Consider the following 23912-nt stretch of genomic DNA (forward strand, 5'->3'; position numbering starts at 1 on the left):
AGTATGATGATGATGGATACCAATTGTAATATACCATCTTCTACCAAAAGGCAAGGGGCTGGTGCAATGCAGCCCTACGGCTGCCAGCCCCACGGCTACCAGTCATGCTGCACCGTCTACCGCCAAAAGGCAGTTAGCTGCTGCTGCTGTGTAGCAATGCAGTCCCACATCTGCCAGCACCCAGATCACATATGGTGACGGTGAGCTGAGCTGAGCGAGCTCCATGCTTGCCGTGGTATGTTGTCTGCACAGGTAACCCAGGTAAAAAGGCGCGAATCTATTGTCTGCCGTTGCTCTGACTGAGGGGGAGGGGCCTGACGACATGTACCCAGAACCCCCCGCGACACTGTTTTGCATCATTCGGGCATTGGGATCTCAACCCATAATTCCAATGGGCGGCGGAGACTGCGGGAACTGTGGGATAGCTACCCATAGTGCAATGCTCCGGAAGTCGACGCTAGCCTCGGTACTGTGGACGCGGTCCGCCGACTAGAGCACTTAGAGCATTTTATGTGGGGACACACACAATCGGCTGTATACAACCAATTTCTATAAAACCGGCTTCTATTAATTCGACCTAATTTCGTAGTGTAGACATACCCTTATTCCTGAGTGTTGGGAAATATAGCAAACACTGTAAATGCTGAGATGTTCTCAGGTAAAATTGGGAACTTTTAATGTACAGCCACTGTGCTGTACATGCCTCCATGGAAGAGGAAGTGAAATTAATGCCTGCAGAATGGGCTCTTAAAAATAAACTAGCATTCGCTAACAAAGGAAAAGCTTAGTATTGCTTGGCTGAGGGAAGCTGCATCCAACTACTATTTCTCTCAGGGAAAGAGAAATCAGATGCTTCCTAACTACAGTGCCTCTTCTTCTTTTGAAAAGTGGCAGGTTTTTTCCCCCTAGCTAGTTGGGAATCATAGAATCATAGACGATTAGGGTTGGAAGAGACCTCAGGAGGTCATCTAGTCCAATCCCCTGCTCAAAGCAGGACCAACACCAAGTAAATGACCCTAGCCAAGGCTTTGTCAAGGCGGGCCTTAAAAACCTCTAAAGATGGAGGTTCCACCATCTCCCTAGGTAACCCATTCCAGTGCTTCACCATCCTCCTAGTGAAATTGTGTTTCCTAATATCCAACCTAGACCTCCCCCACTGAAACTTGAGACCATTGCTTTGTGTTCTGTCATCTGGTACCACTGATAACAGCCTAGCTCCATCCTCTTTGGAACCCTTCTTCAGGTAGTTGAAGGCTGCTATCAAATCCCCCCTCACTCTTCTCTTCTGCAGACTAAATAACCCCAGTTCTCCAGATCTGTGTCACTTCACAAATCAGGAGTAAAAGATCACTTCAAAGCAGGATTCTTAGAAAAGACCAAAATTACCCAGATCTCTTATGGGTAACATACTTTCTCATTAACTGTAATGTTTCTTTTTTCAAGTGTTCTGCAAAGTAATATTTTTAATTGGATTGGTAATTCCCCCCCCCCCCCCCCCCGATATATGAAGGCAGCCTGCCAGGTGTTTTTTGAAGGGTTACTTCTGCTTGTTTTTACTGAAGAAATATTATTAAAATGCCAAGATTGCTCTTCCCTGGTTCTGCTGGAAAAAGTCTGGAATTCCAGACATGTTCCTTTTGATCTTTAACATCATAACAGGTGGCAAAGGTAGTGTGTCTAGCAAAGTCTTCCTTTATCCAAAATGCTCATTGAGTTTAAAAAAAAAAAAACCCCAACTTGCCATTTTGAAAGGCACTGACGAAAGTTGGTGGCATTTGCTATCTTCAGACCTGATACTGCATTTGTTGACTTCAGTGGAAGCAGGTGGTTTAGGCTGGAATTATGCACATTTTTTTTCCCTATACAACTGCCTGTTCATTGCTTATTGTGCACTCTTTCTGCTCTTAGATGCACAACAGCATTGCAATGCTTTAACAGGATGGTAATGAGCCTCAGACTCAACACTTCACTAAAATTCAGCCTTTTTAAATTAAACATTTATTTTTAACATAGCCAGTGCCATTCTGAAATCAAGAAAATGAGAAGTTGTGCTACAACTGTTAGGAATATTTAAATCACTGCCTTCTCGCAGCAGTCTGAGTAGAGGCTACAGACTGGTGGGGCTGAGCTTCCCCATGCTCAGTAAGTAGTCCCATCCAGGTTAGAGTTTTGGATTCCTGACTGGGCAGTGAAGGAGCAGCTTGCCCTTCCAACATTTACACTATGTACACTATTTGTTTGGCTAAATCTTCAGTGTTGCAAGTTGTTAATCTAGTTTCTTACAGAGCACTCAAAACATGTATTTAAAATAATTACTAAACAGTAGATCCCCTTTGTTTTCACTTATAGGAAAGCGGCAAGAAACTTGAAGAAAACATCTATTATTTTGGAACTACAGTGGAAGGCTTGCTAAGGAGGTTTGGCAAAGTAATCATGTTTTTTAATAGGATTTTCACATTGAATAGACTACATCAGAATTCAAAGCTGACAAAATACGGACAGTGGTTTGCTTCACGATGAGCTAGTATTCCTCCTGTATAATACAGTTCCATCTAATATATGAAATAAAAATCTGTGGGGATTCTACATTCACCCTTGGTGGTGGTAGACAGCCTCTGCTGAAAGTGCTGTCGTAGCTGCAATTAGCTGCAACAGGTGGGAGGAATTGGTGGAGTCCCTGCTGCCCTTAGAATAGTGTAAAAGTCCATGTCATGCATGACACTTAAGGACCATTTACTGGTAAGGAGGAAGGGGATAATACATGTGGAAAAGCAAAGGAAATTGAAGTGTAAAAGTTTGTTACAGTGGCTTGACTGGCTGTGCTAAAGGAAGTAAACCGGTGACACAATCATACATTCTTTTTTGAAATGTACTACATTGTGTTTGGGTGGACATTGCTGGGTAATTGTGGTTTTAAATGATGTAATGGAAGTTGCTACATTTATTTTTTTAATCTTCTCTAGACTATAGTGGATGAGCAGCTGGTTCTGAAGAGAGTGGCAGATATCTCCATTAATTTGTATGCAATGACAGCAGCTATATCCAGGGCTAGTCGATCCATCAGTATTGGTCTACGCAATAATGATCATGAAGTGAGTGCACTTATATTTTCTAGGACTGACTAATGGGTGTGATCACACCCTTTCAATATCCCATCTAAAGAGTCTGTTGAAACCAGAGTTTTCTATGGAGAACTGCAGACCCTGCTCCTTAACTCAGTAAGTTCTAGAACCATCCAGAGAGCAGAGACCTTTGTATCTGTATTCATAGCTGCTGCAGATTGGAATGTTAGATCCTTTCTCCTCCACTGAAGCAATGGTTCTGCATGCTCTGTGTAACAGGATAGACTTCAAGGAGCTAATCCCATCCTGCATATATTCTTTGAGTGTGGGCCTTCAGATAAACCAGGGAAAATCCACTTTCACTTCAACAGAAATGTACCCCTATCCTTCAGAATGCTGTTGGGCTGCCAGTTTTTTATAAATTGAGACAATGCACATTAGCATCTCAAGTTTTGGAAGGCCACAGAAGAGAGACTTTGTTGTACTGCTATAACCGTTAAATGAAAATGAGATTTATAAAAACAGGTTCATCACAGAATATAGAACACAGTTGTTCACAAATAAAACGGACAATACAGCAAGAGGTTTCTAATTTTCTGATGGATGTTACGTTAAATAATCTTAAATACTTCTCAGATAGGAGAGGTAAAGAAATAGGGAGTATGGAGTAAGTTAACCAGCTTCCACAACTTCCAGTTTGTGATCTTTGTACACAAATGATATTTTGTGAATTATTAAAACTGACACAGTAATCCAAGTATTTAAGTGTTCTCTTTAAAAGTTTTCAAGTTAGTGTGGTATTAAACACACAATTTTCTGATGTTCCTGTCAGGGTTTTTTTTCCCCCAGACTTAAGGGGTGGGAGATCTAAAATAATTAAAACTTCAGTCTTTAATGAACTTGGTATGTGAAATTTTTTTTTGTAAGTCACATCTGGATTTGTAACTGCGTACCCATCTTCTAGTCACTGTTGGGTGATAGGGTCATTCCATTTACTGGAAGTAGTAGCTGTGGAAAAAATGGCAACCCATTAGCATTCTTCCCACTTGAATCAGTAGAAAACCAGGCTCCATACCAGAGGTCTCAAACACATGGGCTGCATGCTGTGGCCTGCCAATCTCCCTGCGCGCCCTCCCCCTCCTCCCCACCGGAGTTATTTCTTGTGGCCACCAAGCTCCCCTTCTGCCCAGCACGCTGTGTCCCCGCTCTTCTGCCTACCTCCAGGTGCTTCCTGCCGCCAAACAGCTGTTGGGCTGTGCTTAGCGCTTTCCACGAAGGAGCAGGGAGCGGAGGCGGGGGCTTTTGTATCTTTATATGAAAAGGTGTCAGTGATGTGGCCCTTGAACCAATGTACTAGTCCTCATGTGGCCCTCAAGGTGATTTAAGTTTGAGATCCCTGCTCTATACCATGAGAGGAAAAGAAGAATTACCCTCACACAGATCTGATCTCAAACTCATTAGCTTTTAAATACATTTAGCATGAATTGGTAGTATATTTTCTTGGAGAAGACTTGTTTGTATGGTTTGTTTAATACCTTTCTTTTGTTGGATTTTGTTTTTCTCAGGTGCTGCTTACAAATATTTTCTGCACAGAGGCATATTTTAAAAATAATTATGCCATGGCGGAGTTAGAAAAATGTAAGTTCTCTAGTAGTGGGAAGGATAAACTTAATGTGACTAGAACAACCTATATGCAAGGATCTAACATGGGTTATAAGGGTGTTGAATGCACATAAGCGGCTTCACTTGAGCTTAGGGTGGGTGTCACCAGATGGCACTGTTACAGTTTCAGAGGTTCTTAACATGCCAGTACTATTACAAGAAATACTGCTTTGGTTTTGTGATGCAGGGTTTTTTTAGGTGGGAGGCGTTGCTCCATAGGAACAGGGGACTGATGGTTTGGCTGAGGATTCTGAAAGCCCAAAAGTCATCAGAAACTGCATACAGGCAATTCCCTTTAAGACTGGTGTTACATAAAACAAATTGCCCTAATGTACCCATTTGGCAGAGGGACAACAATATTTATACAGAAGTTGTCTAACTTCCCCTCTCATTGGTAATACAAATATCCAATACCCCCATACACAGAATTCTTAGGAGAAAACTGAGTGCCTTCTTCAAGGCCTGGCCCAACTTCCTCTCTTGGGATCAGCTGATTTCTGTAACATGCATAGCATTGTTAGGAAGGAAAAAGGCCACAGATGCTGCTATTGAACCAGTTAGTAATATAGAATAGTGGTTACTTAAGTGGTACAGTAACTCCTGGCTTAATGTTGTAGTTATGGTCCTGAAAAATGCAACGTTAAGCGAATCCAATTTCCCCATAAGAATTAATGTAAATGGGGGGGCGAGGGGAGTTAGATTTCAGGGAAATTTTTTTCACCAGCCAAAAAACTATATTTTATATACACACGCAGTATACGTTTTAAACCATTTAATACGGTACACAGCAATAACGATTGTGAAGCTTGGTTGAGGTGGTGAAGTCAAAGAGTGGGATATTTCCCAGGGAATGCCTTACTGCTAAATGATGAACTAGCACTTGGCTGAGCCCTCAAGAGTTAACACATTGTTGTTAATGTAGCCTCACATTCTACAATGCAGCACGAATGGAGGGAGGGGAGACAGGGACCCACACTCTGTATGTGGGAGACAGATGTGCATTGCTCCTTTTAAGTACACTGACCCCACTCTAAGTACATTGCCTTTTAAAAAAAAAAAAACTCAGGAAGTTGAGAAAGCAGCTGCAGCCAGCAAGCTCTCTCCATCCTGAGCCCTGTCCTGTCCCCACCCTGATAGATATAGATAGATAGATAGATAGAAGGGATAAGCAGGGGGACAAGCAAGCAGGAGGCTCCTGGGAGCACTAAGAGGGGAAGGGGCAGCTGCTGCACAGGGAACTTAGGGGAACGGGGAGCTGATGGTCCACCCTTGTTCCAAGCCCCCACCAGCTAGCTGCAACAGGCTGCTCTTCCTGCAAGCAGTGGACAAAGCAGGTGGCTGCCAAACAATGTTATAAGGGAGCATTACACAACTTTAAATAAGCATGTTCCCTAATTGATCAGCAATGTAACAACAAAACATTAACCAGGACAACTTTAAGTGAGGAGTTACTGTACATTTAGAAACAGACTGCTCTGCTCTATCCCATAATAAATGCAATTGAGGAAAGCTCAAACCTGTCCCTAAAGTCTTGAAATATTAGTCAAAACTGCTGTTTCTTAGACTTCCTCCTATGCTGGCAGAATAGATGTTTGGACTCTTCAGACTTTTTGCAAATAAATGTACACTAGTGTCCTGGATTTAACTATTGTTTTGCTTTCTTCCCACCCCCACTATAGATGCTGCTGAAAACCTGGATGACAGTATTAAAAAAGTTGCACAGCAGGTGCTGGAAAAGAGAGCCTATATCTGTTCTCATCCACTAGAGAGGACATCCTAATCACATTTAACAGGTAGCCGATTAACCTGTGGGTAAATGAAGAAAATTTAGTTTTTGTACAAATATTTTTTACCAGCTGCCAAATGTAATTGTAATCTTGTGTAAAAAAACTTCTCCCACCACTGTGGGAGAGAGACTAAAAGAGAAACAAGTGATGCTCATTCAGCTATGGGTATTTACATGAGATGTCCAATAAAGAAAACTTTTTACAACCTCAATGTAGCCTAAGCACTTATGGGGAGGAAAAAATAGCAAATAGAGCCAGGCCTTTCATCACTGGCCCAATATTTATCGCTGCCACCTATTTTCTCATCCTTGGCTCCAGAAAGTATTACAGGAATGAAAATGTCACTTTCCAGCCACTGTCATACAAATTAGTTGTGTAACATTTAAGAATAATGAACCTTTTTCTTGTAGTTGGCATGTTTAAAAAAAAAAAAAAATCAATAAGTAAAGCAGGTAACACACACACACACAATCTGTAAGTGGATGAACAAACATTTCACCATTAGCAAAAAGTTTGTTCAAATGATGGGTGTATAATAATCATCTCTCAAAGTGAGAACTATGGGCTTGTGCTGTATGCTCCTGCTGGGAACATAGGGATGGCCCATCAGTCAAAGTACTGATGTAGGTTTCAGGAGAATGCTTACTTAATAGCGTCCTTTGTAAAAACAAATGGTAACTGACTTGTATTGGTGGTTTAGGGCCTTGTACTCAAAACTTAGAGGGGAGAAAGAAACAGGCAACCCTTGCCGTTTGGGTTTCAGAGAATTCTAATTTAGCTCCCTCTTTGCCTGTGATCATTTTAGCTATGGATAAAGGGAAATTGCTTGGGAATCTAGGGAGAGGTAATTTTCTGCAGCATTTCTGTGTAGGGGAAGCTTCTATAAGGGTCAGCACCTCCTTTTTCCTTGACCCCCTAAGGAGGATTGATTTAATCTCACTCCAGGAGGGCATTAATATCTGAAAGGCTGATAGGCACTGAAACCATTACACAGGCTATGTCTACACTTTGCGTTGGAGATATAAATTCTGGCTACGTACATAGGATAGCTAGCCCCTCATAGTGTACTATATTTGTAGCAGATTAGCTCAATCACAGCTAAGGCTTGTAGCTCTCCTGAAGCTAGAATTTACATCTCTACTTTAGGCATGCCTACAGTCCATCCCCTCTGTATTTTAGTTGCTACCTAATTACCTGACTATTCAGTGGCATCTTGCTGTAGCAGAAGGGTTGTATCCTCCCCTCCCTTCTCCGGTCTTTTCCTCTTGTAAAGAAAGGAATGTTCATAACAAAGTAAACTGGAATGGAAAAAATAAACATGCTAATTATATATTTGTCTTCACAAACACTGGACTATATCTGATAAAGGATTTAATTTTCTGTAAATGTGCATATTGCTATGCTTATTCTAGTCCATAGGAACTTGTACAATACAGTAAATTGGTTGTTAAAACCACTAATTTTAAGCCCTTAAGCACACTACACAGTGAAGTCTTTCCCCTTCAAAGGTTTTTTTTTGGGTCCCTCGATAAATGCCATTAATTTTCCAGTCAGATGATTGTACTCATGGTAGGATCCTGTAATACTAGAAAAGCTGTTTTAACATCTGTTAGTATGTCCTCCTTCCCTTTGCTTACTCAGTACCAAACACTTTTTCAGCTACTATTGATTCCTCACTTTCTACACATGTAGTATGCAGAAAACTAGCATTGTGCCTCACAGGTGCTGATTTATAAATTGCTTGTAAAAAAGAACCATCTCAAAGTTACACAAGTGAAGCACTCCTTGACATGTATTGGATAAGTATTCTTAAAGGCCTGAATAGTCATCAGTAACTGATCAATTGTTTTAGATTCATGGATGTAGAATTATATTCAAATGAGTCACTGACTTTCTATAGTATGCAATCCAGCTGAGCTGAATTTGTGCCCTCTTCTAATTTCAAATAACCCCCTTGCAATCAGTGAAGTTTCTCTATCCGCTACACCAAGTGAATCAAACAGTGTTTAGCCAAGAATACTTAACATTACATCTTGGAATACTTATAGCACTCTTAATTTGGATAACTGAGAAATTTAAGACACACACTGTTTAATGGAACTGATACGTTTCTGTTTCTGCCAGTGGTCATATCCATAAAACACACCCTCATCTTTCGGTGGACAAATATATGCACTCATTTGTGTAGGTGTGGATATGTATTACCTGTCGGTATACAAGTACATAGCTATGTATATACATACACACCGAGATACTTGTATACTGACAGGCATTACATATCCACACCTACACAAGCGAGTGCATGATCATGACAGCATTGGACATTGTATAGATATTTGAATGGAAGAATTCCAAGGAAAACCTTTGTGCTCAAGGAAGTTTGGAGTAGGCACAAGTTTCCTTCAGAGTTAGTACGGAAATGAAGCCCTCCACTATAGTGACAGACCAATATGCTCTTCTCAGTGATGCTGTTTTTAGCATGAGAATTAACATAATCTTGACCACTTTGGGTCATTAAAAAGCTTATGCAAGAGATGTAAAAAGCAACAAAGAGTCCTGTGGCACCTTAAAGACTAACAGATGTATTGGAGCATAAGCTTCCGTGGGTGAATGCCCACTTCGTCAGACGCGTCTCACGAAGTGGGTATTCACCCACGGAAGCTTATGCTCCAATACGTCTGTTAGTCTTTAAGGTGCCACAGGACTCTTAGTCTGGATCTGTAAAAAGCAACAAACACAGCTATCCCTCTGATACTATGCAAGAGATGGAGCATTACCCTACTAGCCTTCCCAACTTTTGGGTAAACAGAATGTAATTACCCCAGTTACTTCTTGCATTTTTCCTCATTTCCTTCCTAAATGAATTTGGGTTCTTGTGCACTGTAAAAATTACTGTGCTGTACCCCCAAGTGCCTATATATTAAGCCAATTCCTTGCCATTCTGTGCATCCTGACTAAGCTGCAAGTCAGCTGCTGCTATAAACTAAGTGGCTTACTTGAAGTCGGCTCCTTTCAGCTTTTCAAACTTTCTGTGTTCCATGTCATGGCAGGGGACTATATTCCAATTCCACTTCAAGCTGTGCTGGTCTTCAAGACCTGGAACAAATCCATTGGTGGTGCTCCTCTTTCTGGTCAGGTCTCGGTAACTGCCACAGGCAGGTATATGCTGCAACACGGACAGTGCTGGGATAGGCTAGGACAGTACAACAAAATTAAGCAGAAACAGGTTTCAGCCTAGGCAGTACTACTTTTGCTTATTGATTACCAATGCTATAAACAAACATTTATGTTTAACAACATGAGCACGTGCTAGTAAAGTAAATCCTGGGGCCAACATTTGAGCCCAGAAAAGCAGGTTTTCATGCTAAGGATGACTTCAGTAGAAGTAAAGGAAACATCTGTTTCTTCCTACACTGTTTTCCAAGTATATAAAAGAGTTGAGGCACCCAAACACAGTTTGAAATAAGCTGTCAGCAACTACTGAAGTGTATGGGGAAAAAGCTGTTTGTTAGTCATTCCATACTGATAAGATGAGCACTCTCTGTGCACGGAGAGCTTTGTGTGTTAGGGAGCTTTATGTGCTGGTTTCTGGCTAACATTGCTATAATTGCTCAGGTTCAAGAGTTTTAAAAAAAGGTAGGAGAAGGAAGTAGTCTGGCCTTGTGGTTCACAAGCCTGGGCCTAAATTATTTTGTCTTATGAACAAGCTGGCTGCAAGATCCGGAAAGCGCAGTTACTGAGCATTTGGGTGTCACGAGTCTGTTGTATTTTCATTTTACTGCAGCAAAGTCTCGTGCATCATCAGGATTCAAATGCACAACGGTCTTATTTACAAGGTTTTTGTCACTACTCTTTGCTGTCTAAACCCATGTAACCTTTTGTTGCGTGGGCAGAAAAAATGCATGCCACATTAACAATCACACAGAGAATCTGTAAAGTAGCTCAGTAAAGCTAACACACTTTAGAGAACGGAAGGAATGCCTGAAAATTAGAGTGCATATTGTATCAGTTACCTCCTCTGTGTCAGTGACTATAATGGGTTCATGATGAGGCAGTGAGCACCTGAGCTCTAGTATTCTAGTGGCAGCACCCAGACCTCAAAAGATGATGCGAAAACACTTCAAGGCGGCAGGAATCCTACCCAGCAAGACAATGAGAACGAGGACCGTGCTTAGAAGGGAAGAGTCCTGGGCACGCACTTAGCAAATGGCCTCGCGGCTGCTGCAATGCAAACTTTTAAAAAATACACAACTGGCCTGGCTAAGACACAGCCTAAGGCAACAGAATCAAAAAGAGGAAGGTCCAGAAAAGAAAGTGGTGGAAACTACAAGTTGAATTAGGGACTTAGCTGGGGAGCAGAGAGATGTGAGCTCAGGTAAGGCTCTAAGGAGAAAATATGCAGCTAAAGAAACTAAGTTCAAGCTCACCCATTAAAAAAGGCTATATGAAAACAGGCAGAAAAGAGTGACTTTTTATCATTATTACTGCATTTTCTTTGGAAAGGGAAAGACAAGCATTTTACAGCAACTTAGACTTTGGGTTGAAGTTGAGGGTGTGAACTGGGAAAAGAAAAAGGGTCTGAGGGCATGCTGCTGTGCGTTCCTCCAAAACAAAGGTCTTGCAACAAAACAGTCTGACATCAAAAAGGGATGTTGGGGATGTGGCGGATGTTTGCTTTAACTTTGCTTTGTAATAAACAATCTTGAAGGTTCCTGTGGTTTTGGGTTTTTTTCTCTCCAAAGTATTTGTAACCGAAGGGAAGCTCCACTTTGAGTTTTAAAGTTTACTCATTGTTTGGGTCAGTCATTTCTATGTAGTCACTAACTGTCCGTCTGATTCATCCAACAAGAGACTAATTTGCTGCAGGCTGTCCATATAGCTTTTCATATCAACTAATGCAAATCCCTGAATCTTACAGGGCTGGGAGTGTCTGTGTGGTTTCTTCAGTCAGCTTGCACTACAATGTTAAGAAAGCCCATAGGAGAGTATATGGTGGGAGAGTTGGTGTTTAGTTGATAGAAGTGGTTTGGGCCCTGCAGAGAATATTACAATTTATCTTGGTGCTGTTAAGCCAGCTGGCCAAAATCATATTCACCTTCTCCCCCAGGGTAACTAAAGTTTAACAACATTTTGCTGGCTGGTAAATTATTCTGAGAGTTGGGTAAGGCTGAGCTAAGCGGGGCCATATGCCTCAAAGCTAGCAATGACTATTTAAATTATAATCTATGTCAACAAAATATCTTGATCAGCTAAATATGGAAATTGTTTTAAAATGCTGCAGACTGTCTATCAGCATGGCACTCATAGGTGCTGTTTCCAGGGGAACCCCAACCTTTAGGATCCCAGAGAAATGCACATTACCCGCAGGATCATGGCTGGTCTCTTAAGTGAGAATTTCTCTGGTTCATCTTTGAGAAGTCCCTGTAGTTTGTCTAGCTGGGCACTGGCTTTTGGGCCACGTGGGGTTAGCTCGGCTGCTGTGGAGCACCTGTAAACTTTCAGCTTGGTGTCATCAAATATAGTTTTCTGAAGCTGACCATTCTCTTCATGTAGCCAAGTGTCCACTGAAAAGAAAAATAAAATGACAGTAGAACTTGCTTAAACACTTGTTTAATCAGTCTTAATTATTTCTATGGTGTAAGTGGAAAATACAGAAACAAACATCCAAGTGTAATTCCATGTTTCAAAACAGTTTATCAAAACCAAACATTAAGAAAACTTTCTGCTCAGTGTGTATTTGTGTCAGTGGAGTTCATGATGCACCTGGGGGAGAATATAATGCCACGTATTGAATTTGGCCAAGAAGTTACAAATTTAAGCCTCCAATCCTCTCTGTTTCCAGTTAGCTAGTGGCGGAAGCAGTGTGTAGAGTGAGTCACGTAGTCTGGTGTTGGAGTCAAAAGATTTAACTGGATCTCTATGGGCACCTCCTCTGGCTTCTCTATCTGGCATTAGTTTTGGTCTGAGAGGTGGCTGGCTGCCTGACCTTTGCCTGAGTAACAAAAACAATTGTCACCATTCACTAAAAATAAAAAGGTCAGCCACTCAATAGAGCCATTTTATAGAGAAATAAGCCTTGAAAGAGCCCCACCGCTCTGCTGTATCATCTTTGTCCAAAGGCAGACCCTCAAGTTCAGGAACTAAGGCCAAGAACTGCCGGGCACAGGAGGCAATAACAGTGTTCCACATTATGAAAGTGGTGCAGCAGCTACGATCTGATACCTATTAGCCTAAAGCAAAACCTTGGACTAACAATGCCTCACTACATGTTTGCAAGCTATACACTTGCTGGAGTGTCTCACTGCACTTTTAACAGGTTAGATACAGAAATCCATATACATAGGAGACCTGCATTAACAGCAGTTAACTCCCTACCAGACCCCTTCAGAGCTGTATCCCAGAGCAAGGTGTGGTATCCCAAAATCAGGGCCGGCTCTATGGTTTTTGCTGCCCCAAGTGGCGAGGGAAAAAAAATGCGATCGCGATCTTCAGCGGCAATTCAGCAGCAGGTCCTTCCCTCCAAGAGGGACAGGGCCCCTCCGCCGTATTGCCGCCGAAGAGCCCGACGTGCCACCCCTTCCCCTTGGCCGCCCCAAGCACCTGCTTGCTTGGTGCCTGGAGCCGGCCCTGCCCAAAATCATCAGATGGGCAGGTCTTTTAATGCCTAGACTTAAATCACAGGCCCTGGCATCTGCAGCAGGACCAGCTACCAGTGTTCAAGCCACAACCCAATCCCCAGATGCATTTAACACCAATGCACTAGCTATGCTAGGCCAGCTCCTTAGCCAAGTAACCAAGTGCTCAATTGGGGAGCTGCAACAAAAATAATCCGCCCTCCTCAGGATATGGACCGGTCACAGACACAGTCCACTGCTGCTGCAGCACAAGGCTAGTGGACCTGCACAATTGTGAATGCACAAGCCCTGCCTGTTTCTCCCTCATCCCATCCCCCAAACTCCTTGTGTGCCACATGCAAAGAGCCACTGCAGATCACAGGCCCATGGGCACAGTGACTGCAGTACCCCGGGCAGGATCTCAGCACCCTCACCTCATGCCTTGGCAGCAGAACCGGACTGGTCTCATTATGTCCAAAGCCCTTTGCAGGAGTTGCCCTACAATTTTACTGCAGAATTCCAACTTATTAGTCAGGCTACACCACACTGGAAGTTAGTTACACATGCACTTTTACAGAGAGAGGCATAATTTCAAGACCAGAGCAACTGAAAACAATCCTCATAAGTGTATGTTAGAACTCAAGTTGAAAAAAAATGGGGTGGTTAGATATTGAAAATGGACCAGTTACCTGCCCGATGAGTAGCAGGAGCTGATGCTGGGAGGTAAACAGGTGGCTTCTTGTAAAGATCAAAATCTATACGACGCTGGTCCCAACTCCATCTGTCACGACTCAGCACTGGCTCCAAAATATTAGCAAACAGAAGGTTCTCCTGCCATTTCTAAATGAAAGTTGCATCTCTTTATGCAGTCATATTGCTGGCCACAGCAAGCAGTCACAAAAGTACTTCGGAAATCTTTCCAGGAAGGACAAGGATTAGGTCACATTACTAGGGTAATAGTTTGTAAAGTACCATATGTAAATACAAAGGAGACTCTATTGTTTCTCTGTGGGTTGCCTTTCAAGTTACAATTTTTGATTCATGGAGGAAAAATGTATTTTATAGGCGAGTTACTAAAATTCTAGTGTGTAATGGAATACTGCCAGTAGCAGTTCCCTAACACCCACCCCCGCACTGAGTAACGTTTTCCACACAGCTCGCCAGGAATAGTCTAATTACAAATTTGTGTCATCTCATCCCCTGTAATGTTAAAAGAATGAGCTTGTCACTTTATTCAGATGTGATAACCTAGCAGAGGGGTGGGATCTAGCAGTCTGAGCAGAGGGACACCATGATCTGACAGGAACGCCGTCCGTGACTTACAGCAAATCACTCTATGTCTTTGCCTCAATCTCATGTAAAAATGGGACTAGGAATGTATAGACCCGAGTCCAAAAATTGGCAGGTTCATCTCTCCCCTCTCATCACAGGAAGGACCCCAGACCGAAAGCTGAAAGGTAGAAGGGGTAGGCTGGGAGTGCAGAGTGAAATAGTGGCTCCAGGGCACTCTTCAAAGTGACATGCTTTTAGAAGATGGGGGCAGAGTGTGGCAGCGACAATCAAGATGGAGTTCTAGTCAGAGGGCTGGAGCAGAGAGGGAAACCAAGGTGGGGAAAGGGCTTTCTCTTCCTCTCCATGACTGAAAAGTGCTACACCTTTGCTTTGGACTTGGGAAGACCTCTTGCACTTGCTGGCCGCTTAACTTGGGCAGGGCACTCTCTGCATCACTTTTTTGTTTTGCAGCAGCACATGCTACAATGGCATTCAGAATCCTTTCCTGCTTGACTGGCCGGTTACAGGGATGTTTAGAGGGTAAAGTGTTCCATTTCTTTTCTAGAAGGTGAACTTTGACATGGTAAACCATCCCCCTCCCGCCCCAATCTACCACTTTACCTCCCAAGGACAGCAATGGAGCTCCAGGCAGGGAAAGGGAGAGGGATTTACTTTAGCTGGGAAAGCAATTTTAATTGCTAAGGAGGCAGTGGATCCTGAATAAGGCATGTAATAGCGCTCGCTAATGATGTGGCAAGACGACTGGGATTGCATTGCTGAACAGAGGGACGTGACCCAAAAGCTGGCATTTCCACAGGTGAAATGATCATGAAGGGAAGGCTCAAGGATGTGGAGGATGGGTTGGTTTCCTCCCCTCAAGCAGAGTGCAGTAGACTCAGCTCACCTTGTTTCTGAAGAGACACTTCTCTGATGTTTGACACATGAGTGGATTTTCTAAAAGCCTGGAGGTATTTCACATCGTCAGCATTTCAATGACAAAATTCTGTTGTTTTGGGCTGAAACATGGGACAAAAACGCTCAGTGTAGCAGCAACTATTCCACCTTCCCCACTATATGTGGAGAAAAATCAATTTGCTGGCTGTTAGCTTGATGTGTGCAGCTCTACACAGAGCTGTAAGTGGATGGGAGTGGGAGAGAGACTGGATTTCTTTTTCCTTTGATTAAAAAAAGCTGATTTCTTGGGAAAACACAATTTTGCAGGAAATTTGAGCTTACTATGAATGTAAGTATTTTTAGTATCAAGATGAAAGTGTTTAAAGGTGGATCAGCTCTCTTGTCAACTCCAGCTGAAGTGCAGTGACACTGTGCATTCTTAATTAACGTTAGTAACATCTGTGAAGCACTTTGAAGGGGGAAACTATTATATGGACAGAGCAAAACAAAGCACTGACCAATGAGAACATAAAAGGACTGATAGTTACATATGGTACAGGGGAGATTATTTACCAGTGAAATCCCAACACAACTATACTGTTGTCTGATTGAAGCAAAGCAATGTTGTATCGGGCTTGATGGTATCTCAGGCATCATTAAGCAGCATTTCAAAGAGTTCCTCAGGTCTAAAGAAAAGTAAAGGAGAGTCCTAGAGACAGCTCAAGGACAAGCAGCAAGAGGCTGCTCTGGTGCTGGAGTACTTGGCTTGCTGGATAATACTCACCATAGCACACAGGGGAAGAAAGACCTCAGTTGATCCAGAAAATGTAGACATCTAATTTACATCAGATGCTGGTAGAAAAAGGACAGGTCCCAGTGGAAGCTGTTGGGTGCTGAGCACTTTGAAAACCTGGCCACTTTGTTTAACAGCTTAATGAGAGCTGAGCTTTTTTGAAAATTTGCCTCCAATTGTAAGTGCAGAGCACTCTTCAAAATCTTGCCCTGAGCTCAGACATGCTGAGGAAGCAGGTGAGAGGAAGACTGTCTGGAGGAAGTATTCATTATCCTAGCTCTCTTGAAACTGTAACATCCTCAGGGATGGCTCATTCAGAGGCAAGACTGAGTCCAATTTTTGTAAATAAATCCAGATACTGTCTTTTTTTTAATTCCCCTGGCTGAAATGTGAGTTGTATTCCTCCAAGAGAGAGCTCTTTTCTAAGCTGCAAGTTGAGAAAATTCCTATTCGTACAGTTTCATCTGTGCTCTGGAACAAGATGACATTCGAGTGAGCGCAAGAAACAGAATTAAAGCTTTTAGGAAGCCAGATGGTTTAGCTTCCCTGAAGATGACATTCCAAGGTGCCCTGGTTAAATTCAGCTTTTGAGAAGAAAAAAAACAAAGGGCTCAATCCACAATAAGTGGTGGAAGTAGCACCATACCAAAACCAGGCTCTCTCGAAGTGGATTCTACTGGCTTTACATCTTCACTCTACTTTTCAGGAGACATGAATAATAAATTCAGCAAGCCACTATCCATCAGCGTGACTCAATACTGAGATACATGTTGTGCCCTAAGCGGCTGCTATTTGAGTATGGTGAACTGGCTTCCCCTTTTCTTTCTGTTGCCACTGTCATGCTGGGGTTAGCGTCACTTATGCTGGGCTGCTCAGCTGCCTTCTCCTCTTCATCCCAGCAGTAAGGGCAATACAATGTCCCAGGTGACTCTTGCTCCCACATCGAGCATTGTGCTCTTCTCCCCTTCCTTTTGGTTCACTGGTTCTTGGGCCCATCAGCTGCTGCTTCTGCATTAGGAGCTTTCTTTCAGCTTGGCAGTTTTTGTTCCATGCTGGTCAGCTGCCTTGCTGTTTATTTAATCTCTTCAGTAAGAGGCACTGACAGCTGCATTGTATTGGATGGCTGCTGTTGCCCCTAATAAGTGGCACTTCTTTGCGCCTCCATGAGAAGGCACATTCTCCACCAGTGCAGATCAGCAGAACACATGGTGCTCATATTACCGGTTTTATTTCAGAAGCATTGTAATGCAGATGAAAACTTAAAATCGGCATTAACTTTGTTCCACACTTGGTGTGTTCAATTAATTTGTTAGGACCCAACGACCCTACATGAAAATCCCCTTCTATTCCCTTTCTTCCCATCCCACCAAACCCAAATAATGCGCATGCATTTTATTTGACTGCATGCTCACTTCATATATACAGTGCTGCAGGCTGGGTAAGACTGTTCAGAACAGGGATGAATGAACTGGTCTTGTTGACAGTCCAGTAAAATGCTAAGGAAAGGGGAAAGTGAAACTATGAAGAGCAGCAAAGAATATGGAAAGAGGGGGCAAGATCAGAGGAATAGGAATGAACAGGCATAGAGGGGGAGAAAGGGGAAAAAAGAGAAATAAATGGCAGGGAAGGGAAACAGGCAAAAGATAAATGTAGAAAAAAGCAAAATGGCAGAGAAAGAGAAAATATACAGAAGCTGAAAGACACAGAGGATGGTAAAGGTTAAAAAGAAAGAACAGAATAGGGTCCTGGTCCATGACTAGGTCTCCTAAACAGTACGGTCATACAAGTTACAATAATAAATGGAAACACCAAATGAGAGAGAAAAAAGAAAGCCACACAGAGCTATATGGTAAAGGAAACACCTGGGACTTTTTACATTTAGCAACTTTAACAGCTAATAATTTTTCTCCAAAATAATTTCTTAGCAGGCAGCTATTTGCTCACATTGGATAAAAGGAGTTTTAGTTTTGTTTGGCTACACTTTTAAAAGGAGAGTGTGTCACACTCTATGGACTACTGATGGTTTATCTAATTTAATTAACAAATACATCACCATTCTGATATGAAACCCAGCCCTTTGAAAAAATGTACAAGCACACAGACACATCCATACATTTTAGCTAGTTGTCTATATTTTATATATATTGTATTTCTAATGAAATAACTTCTGCAGTTCACAGAGAAATGAATTTGGCCAGGTGAAGAGTAGATACAGGACCACTCTGTATCTGGTTTTAAACAAGACTCAAGATATAGGCTCAGACGTTTCAACCAACAGAACTGCAGTATGTTAACAACATTGGTGTCACGTTGGGGGAATAAAAGCATTTTCCCTCTAACCTCAAGCTGTATTTACACAGTGTTCTACATCTTCATAGAGGCTGGAGGAACTCTAGAGCAGAACAAGGAACCAAGGCTTGCAAACTCATAGTGAGAGAGACAGATCAAAAATTAATTGAACTCAGAGCAATGGGAGATGCATAGGTCAGAGTACAATTAAACTGAGAGCACGTGAGTAATGGCACCAGCCCTGCCTACATTGGGCTAGCATACTATGATTTTCAGACCCGAGCTTACACTGGTACATGTGCAACTTTGCAGTCACACTAACGTCTGCATGCACAGATGACAAGTTTCATGTGCAAACCCATTTAGACAAACGGGAGGAAAGTGCATGCAAGTGACAGAATCTTAATTGTGCATGCAGGTGTTCGTGCACCGTAACTACACAGAAGTAGAGGCTGGGCTGAGCCCTCTCCATAAAAAACCCTCAAAACCTGTAACACAATCTTCCCTTTTCTGAGCCTCCTGTCCTTGTTACTATAAGTTTGATACTAGAAAACAACTTTCTGGGGTTTACTACTTTAAGTTTCTAGATTACCTCAGTTAACTCCTTCAAACGTGTCTCATCAGGCATCCGAGGGTGCAGATTGGATTCAATGCAGCTCTTAAATCCAGGACATACAAACCCACTTGGCGATACCCACAAATTCTTGGATTTTGCAATAGATTCTTTCCGGACAGTGTCCAAATCCACAGGATCAAACATGGCTGACAGGTATTCGTGGCAATAAGCGAATCTCCTCTCTGGTTTCTAGGATGACAAATGTTTTATGTTAACATGAGTTCTCCTCTACTGGAGATCACCACAGCCCTGGAAAGTATAAAGTAACATCAACATCTATTGTGTCCTTTCTACTTACATCTAAAAATAACCAGAGATTAATCAAGTCAGACAGTCTGAAAAAACCTGATTAAGTACTTCAAAAAATTATTTTTGAATCTTATTTTGCATCCCTATCCTAGCTGTGGATTTAAAGATAATGCAAGTAAAAATTGTGGAATCATTAGAAAGATCTGATGCATTAGTTCCTTATATTTATTTATATGCATCTCCAGATCCTCAGCTGGTGTAAACTGGCATAGCTCAATTGGTTTCAATATGGCTACTCTGGTTTACACCACTTGAGGATTTGTCCCATATCATACTAGAGATGTTGGTCTCTCCATTGTTAAGATTAAAGTTAGGCTTCCATTGTAAACCCACTTTTGATAAACCCCAACAAACTTTAACAAAACACCATCAATCCACTCTAATTCCATAGACAAGATTTCATGTCAAGATAGAATTTTTCTGGAAAGACTGAGGCAAAAGAGGCCTGAAATTTGGAAGACATTAATGCACATTTATTTAAGGCATGATCCAACACCCATTGAAGTCAGCAAGAGTCTTCCCACTGACTTCCGTGGAAACTGGAGCAGGCCCTTAATTTGTTGGTCATGATGAGGCCTGCTGCCTTTGGTAATCTTGAAGGGTTTAAAGGGTATTATTTATGGAGTTATTAAAAGCAGTTTATGCACCTATGAGAAACCTTAGAAACCCAAAGTATGTATGTTTGATTTTTATGGAGTTCAGGAAATCCACACACGAGGAACTTCAGCTTCCTAAACATCACCTATTGACATGTGTGCTGTAAGATGGTGCAGATGATCTTTTGTGGGACTTTCAAAGCTGCTGGAGGGTGTGAATTTTCAAAGGTGTTCAGCATTGGCTTTAACTCTGCCCCAAGTCAACAGTAAAACTCCCACTGACATCAATGGGAGCAGAGTTAAATCAACATTGAGCGTTTATTAAATCCCATCTGAGCTGTGCGGAATGATCCAAGAAGCTTGCATCAGGCGAGAGGGGACCTCCTAAGATCCATAAAGTGGAGGTGCCTTCCTAGAGGCAGATCTGACTCAGTCCTACATCCCCAAATTAAGACAGTAATTTGAAGTCTTTAAGTCAAGACCTGATCTCTTTCTCACAGATACACTACAGCTCATACAGAAATTATGGACTCGATACAGAAATTATTGGGTGAGGTCCTCTGGTCTGCGTTATGCAGAAGATCAGATTAGACAATCACAATGGTCACTTCTGACCTAAAAAATCCATGAAAAAATAAGTTAATGCAGACAACTTTGTGGATTTACACATAAGACCATAGTCTTCTGTGGATGATAAAGAGAATTCATTAAACATGATGTATTTATTTAGCTTAAAGAAGTACTTTTGACCCAATGCCCCAGTGTAAAGTATCACCTCACCCCACAACTGTGCAGTGCCCCCCCCCCACAACCTCAGAGGTTGCTGCAGTATCTATGTAATTTGTAAAGCGTCTCCATATGAAAAGCGCCATAGACATATAAAATATTATTACAGTACTTTACTTCCTACTGAACCAGGAATTCTGTTTTGCCTATGATAGTGAACGTTAACGACTGCTGCATAATCAGGACAATACTAGCATAAATTCTACTGCATGGGGATATATTCAGCTAGTGCCAAGGAGTTAAGTGGTGGTGAACATGGTGTTAAATAGGCTTTTATATATATTATTCACACATACACAAATATTTGATTACATTACACACGTGTTAAAGGATGTAGAGTTAAGTGAAACATCTTTTCAAACTACCTTACATTAGATATAAAATGCATGAATATATTTATGGTAGCTCAGGTTCTCTTCTCAGTTATAAACCTGTGGAACTTCATTGATTTCAGTGAGATTAATTGGTGTGAGAGCAACATTTTACAAAAATTAGTAATATTGATGGAGTGTGTCTCTCAGAATTTAATACAATTCTATGCTCCCATCCCACCTTTGAACAGAGTCTGGGTCCCAACCCATCAGTGGGTCACAGGAAGGGTCTAGGTGGGCTGCCTGTCACTGCCCCCATGATACCCCACCCCACCCCACACATGCCCTGGAAACACTCCACTCTATGCTCTCACTTCAGCTGGGCCAGGGCAGCAGGGAGCAGCATGATGAGTGGGATGCAGCCAGCAGCAGCACAGAGGAAGCGGCCAGAGCCAGCACGCGAACAGTCATCAGCCTGGTAGCGAATGCGGCCCAACTGCAAAGAGAAAGGGGCCAGCTGGTGCTGCAGAAGGGGGCATCACCTCACCTTGATGCAGGGGAAGACTGGGATTGTTTGGTTCCTTTGCCAGGAGGAGAATCTGTGGGGTGTTTGGTGTCTGTTTCAGCAAGACCCCCTAGCCATAAAAGGATCTTTGAGAGGCTAGTTCTCTCCAAGGACGGAGACAGACCGGAGGGCTGTTTTGTGCTTTGTTTCATTGTAGTCTTCCACTCTCACTTACAGGGGTGTAGCAGGAGCCCTACTGGAATTCTCTGTCCACTTAAGGGGACAGGGCGGAGCCAGAGAGCAAGAGGGGGCTGGGCTGGAAATGGGGATAAAGGGCCACCCCACCCCACTTTACATGATGTCTGAGAGAGAGAGAATACATAACCGTGAGTCCCCAAAAAAAGACAAAATGCAGTTGGAGGGTCGCCTTAGTAAAAAGGTTAGGAACCACTGTTTTAATACGAAGGGCACTAATGTAAATCTATTTGAAGCCCCATTTCTGTCTCAGGATTGGGTTTGGTAAGCCAAGTCTACTCAGTCACACACAATGAAACATTCCACTATACACATGCTGTGTCTCAATCTTACCTTTGCCAGCTCTTTACGAAGTTGCATCTTTGCCCATTCTGCAGAATTCAGATTCTGAGAACTGTAGTTGTAGACCGACTTGCCGTCAGCAGGAGAACTCCTGATGGCTCTGAACTTTGGCTTTTTCACCTTCCTACTAAGTAGGTACACGGCATCAATGTTAGTCTGAACAGAAAAATTACACAGCAGTTTAGTGTAACGAAGTTTAACCCTCATGATAAAATAACTGTGCTTCCAGATACGCCAACAGAGCTTCCTCCATTGGCCATCGCCCCAAAAGGGGGCACCTTAATAGACCTTGAGACGTCATCTTTTCTGATGACTAGGGTGCTAGTCACTCAGTCTGCTTGTGCAGAAGGCACTCTGCAGGGTCCCGGCAGTTCCTCAGAGGTGAGAGCCCACAGCACAAGACCTCATACACATGGGTCTAAGCAGTGGTGCTGCTGGGGTGACGTTTGCTTGGCCGTGTGTGCGCATGTGATGCCAAGGGAAATAAAACCCATCAACGCATTATTTTATTTCTACAAATCTTCTATGTTAACACCAAAAGCAAGAAGTTCCTACCTCATGTCCCTTTGCAAACAGCCTTGCTGGCATGGTATAAATATACCCTCATGCTCTTTTCATTGATTTGAGATAGCCATACTGGGACCCTTTGTGGCCTTTGAGGAAATAATGTGCCCCTCAGGTGCTAGCACAAATGAACATAGATTGTGTTTACATGACTTACCATCCTCTGTTGACTTAGAAAGAAATCCTAACATGTTATAGGTATTTGGCTGCAAAATGTTTGTTTTGTCAGAAAGGTTGAAAGTCGACATTAGCCTACAAATAAGAAGGAACGTTCCTGTTTTTCTATAGCAGACCTTTCTGTCAGACTTCTCCACTGCGGACCCAAAAACTACAGAATGGGAACTGGTTATGTACCTCTATGGGGAAAGTTGCATATTTTACACAGATAATAAAATAACCCCTTTTTTCATTTGTACATAGTACTCAGGGCTAGGCTCCCTGATCCTTCTATGGGTATGTCCACTCTGCAGCTGGGACTGTGCCTCCCAGCCCGGCTAGACAGACTTACGCTAGCTCGACCCAGGGTCAAATGCTTCTGAGCTCAGGTAGCTAGGCCCAAACCCCCACCAGTCCTGCAACATCCACTCTGCTATTTTTAGCACAATTCTGTCTAGCCAGGCTGGGAGGGATGCTCTCCCCTGCAGTGTAGACAAACCCAGTGATGTTACAGCAGCATGTAACCAGGATGCTTACATGAGACTGCTTCCCTCCGGGCCTCCCACAACTGCCCCTTTATCAACAACAGACTCAGTATAAACAACACTAAAGTGTCCAACTTATTGTAACATCGACAGCACGAGTACTCACAAAGCAGGGTATTGGGAAACAGGAATGGAACTTTACACACATGCCAAGGAAAACTTTTTTTATATTAAAATACACACAGGAAATACACATTCAAAATAATGCCTCACAAACAAAGGATGCTTATTAGTCCTCAAATAAATGTGTTCTTAATAACATGACCTCAGCCTCTCAGATCTCCCACGAAAGCTTCTCCGGATGACATCAAAGATGGTTGGGAACACTCTTGGGCCTGCTCTACGTTACAGGGTTAGGTTGACATAAACTGCCTTGCATTGACCTAGCTGTGGAAGTGTCTTCACTTAAATTTGGCTCCTGCTGACGAAGTGCCTCTCTATACCGATTTAATAACACCACCTCCTCAAGTGGTGCAGAGTCACGGTCGATGTAATTAGGTCGACACAGTGTCAGTGTAGCCACTGCATTGCTTACATCGACAGTTACTGGCTTT

General features: G+C 42.6%; 2 protein-coding genes across 2 annotated transcripts in view; one reads left to right on the plus strand and one right to left on the minus strand.

Moving 5' to 3' along the window:
- ACAD9 (acyl-CoA dehydrogenase family member 9) overlaps positions 1–6722 on the plus strand; it is a 60114-nt gene extending 53392 nt beyond the window's left edge. The window contains exons 15-18 of the mRNA XM_026656672.1: positions 2350–2427; positions 2964–3092; positions 4628–4700; positions 6404–6722. Coding sequence (XP_026512457.1) covers positions 2350–2427; positions 2964–3092; positions 4628–4700; positions 6404–6504 — 381 coding nt within the window. The 3' untranslated portion in view covers positions 6505–6722. The remainder of the gene's footprint in view (positions 1–2349; positions 2428–2963; positions 3093–4627; positions 4701–6403) is intronic.
- A 250-nt stretch (positions 6723–6972) lies between these two features.
- The window catches only part of KIAA1257 (KIAA1257 ortholog), a 75025-nt gene continuing 58085 nt past the window's right edge, over positions 6973–23912 (minus strand). Inside the window, exons 14-20 of the mRNA XM_029912571.1 lie at positions 22815–23013; positions 22085–22371; positions 18966–19178; positions 13815–13965; positions 11873–12075; positions 9508–9704; positions 6973–7809 (exon numbers count right to left, since the gene is read on the minus strand). Coding sequence (XP_029768431.1) covers positions 7710–7809; positions 9508–9704; positions 11873–12075; positions 13815–13965; positions 18966–19178; positions 22085–22371; positions 22815–23013 — 1350 coding nt within the window. The 3' untranslated portion in view covers positions 6973–7709. The remainder of the gene's footprint in view (positions 7810–9507; positions 9705–11872; positions 12076–13814; positions 13966–18965; positions 19179–22084; positions 22372–22814; positions 23014–23912) is intronic.

This window comes from Terrapene carolina, unplaced genomic scaffold (genome assembly GCF_002925995.2).
Source record: "Terrapene carolina triunguis isolate 2854851 unplaced genomic scaffold, T_m_triunguis-2.0 Scaffold232, whole genome shotgun sequence".
NCBI lineage: Eukaryota > Metazoa > Chordata > Testudines > Emydidae > Terrapene > Terrapene triunguis.